General features: G+C 63.9%; 1 protein-coding gene across 1 annotated transcript in view; it reads right to left on the bottom strand.

The window, feature by feature from the left end:
- Positions 1-5: 5 nt before the first annotated feature.
- The window catches only part of KDM5C (lysine demethylase 5C), a gene marked incomplete at both ends in the record, with an annotated part of 6446 nt that continues 4948 nt past the window's right edge, over positions 6-1503 (bottom strand). Inside the window, 4 exons of the mRNA XM_042892194.1 lie at positions 6-157; positions 249-373; positions 492-673; positions 967-1161. Coding sequence (XP_042748128.1) covers positions 6-157; positions 249-373; positions 492-673; positions 967-1161 — 654 coding nt within the window. The remainder of the gene's footprint in view (positions 158-248; positions 374-491; positions 674-966; positions 1162-1503) is intronic.

Raw genomic sequence — 1503 nt, 5'->3', positions numbered from 1 at the left:
GGCGCCCACCCGGTCTCCTGGGAGCTGATGAGCCCCAGCGCCTCGGAGACGCAGCGCTCCGCCTGCGCCAGGCAGCCCTTGAGGCGGTGCAGCAGCTCGTTCTCCGGGAATTTCCGCTCGCGCGCCTCTGACTCCAGTGCCCGCAGCTCCTCCAACGCTGGGGGGAAAAGGGGGGGAGCCCATCTATGGAGTGCCACCGGGACCCCACCGGGTCCCCCCCCAACCTGCCCAAAATCGGGGTCACTCACTGCGCTTGCGGCCGTCCTCCAGCTCCAGGGCGATGCGCACTTTGTTGGCCCACGTGTCGAAGGACTCGGCGCGAACCTTCAGCTTGTGCAGCATGGCCGGCAGCTCGTCCAGCGTGTAGCGGTACCTGGGGGGGACCCCGAAAGTGAGCCCATGGCACCCCTACAGGTCCACCAAGACCCGCAGCCCCATACGGACACACCGGGACCCCCATAACCCCACAGCCCCGACGCTCAGCTGCCCACCGGAGGTACTGCTTGCTGCGAGGGCACTTGCAGAGGTCGTCCATGTGGTAGAGGCAGACGAGGCACTGCGGGCAGTCGTAGCAGGCCAGGGCTGACAGGAAGCACGTGGTCTTGCATTTGTCGCACTGCCGCTCGTCGTCGGGCAGCAGCTCGAAGGCCTCGCGTTCCGCCTCCGTGATGCCCTAAAATGGGGGGAGAAAAACGGTCTGGTGGGGAAGGGAGGGAGGGTAAAGGGTGGTAGGAGAGCGGAGGGAGGTCGGGTGGGTCCTGGGAGGGCACTGGGAGTGGAATGATGGGGGTTGGAAGGGTCCTGGAAGGTCACAGAACCACAGAATGGGTTGGAAGGTCACAGAACCAGAGAATAACAGACAGGTCCTCAAAGATGACAGGCTGGGTTGGAAAGGTCCTTAAAGACGCCCAGTTTAGGTCAGAAAGGTCCTTGAAGATCACAACACGCATCTCCCAGCATCCCCACCTTCTCCAGCAGCGCCTTGCGGAGCTTGCGCTCCTCCTGGACCAGCACGAACATCTCCTTGTGCACGGCTGCTGCCAGGTTGAGGTCCAGCTTCTCGGGGCAGGCGGCCATCTTGCAGATGAGCTCCTCGTGAGAGAACACGCAGTAGCGGCGCAGGCGGCGGTAATGCTCGATGCACTGACGGCCAGCGGGGAGCTGGGAGAAAGGAGGGGATGGGACCCCAAAAATGCAGGGGGAGGGGGTGGGAGCACAGATGGGGCGTTGGGGTGGGAGCCCAATGCATCGCGAGTGAGTGCGGGGCTTTGTGCTGGGGCTGGACTGAGTTTGAGGGCGTCTGCCTCCAGTTCTGCAGGGATTTGGGGCCGTTCTGGGGGATTTGGGGGTTTCTGCCCTGGGTTCAGGGGGATTTGGGGGCAGGAGCACAGCTGTGGTGCTGGGGTGAGGATCCCAAAGTAGGGGATCTGAGTTTGAGGGCATCTGCCCCCAGTTTGGGGGGGGATCTGGGAGCTTCTGCCCTGGGTTTGGGGGGGGGTGGGG

The sequence above is a fragment of the Lagopus leucura genome, unplaced genomic scaffold (genome assembly GCF_019238085.1).
Source record: "Lagopus leucura isolate 7727_CA_CO unplaced genomic scaffold, USGS_WTPT01 34582-0_obj-0_obj, whole genome shotgun sequence".
Taxonomy (NCBI): Eukaryota; Metazoa; Chordata; class Aves; order Galliformes; family Phasianidae; genus Lagopus; species Lagopus leucura.
Note: the sequence above shows the minus strand (reverse complement) of the source record. Positions and strands in the feature narration are given on the sequence as shown.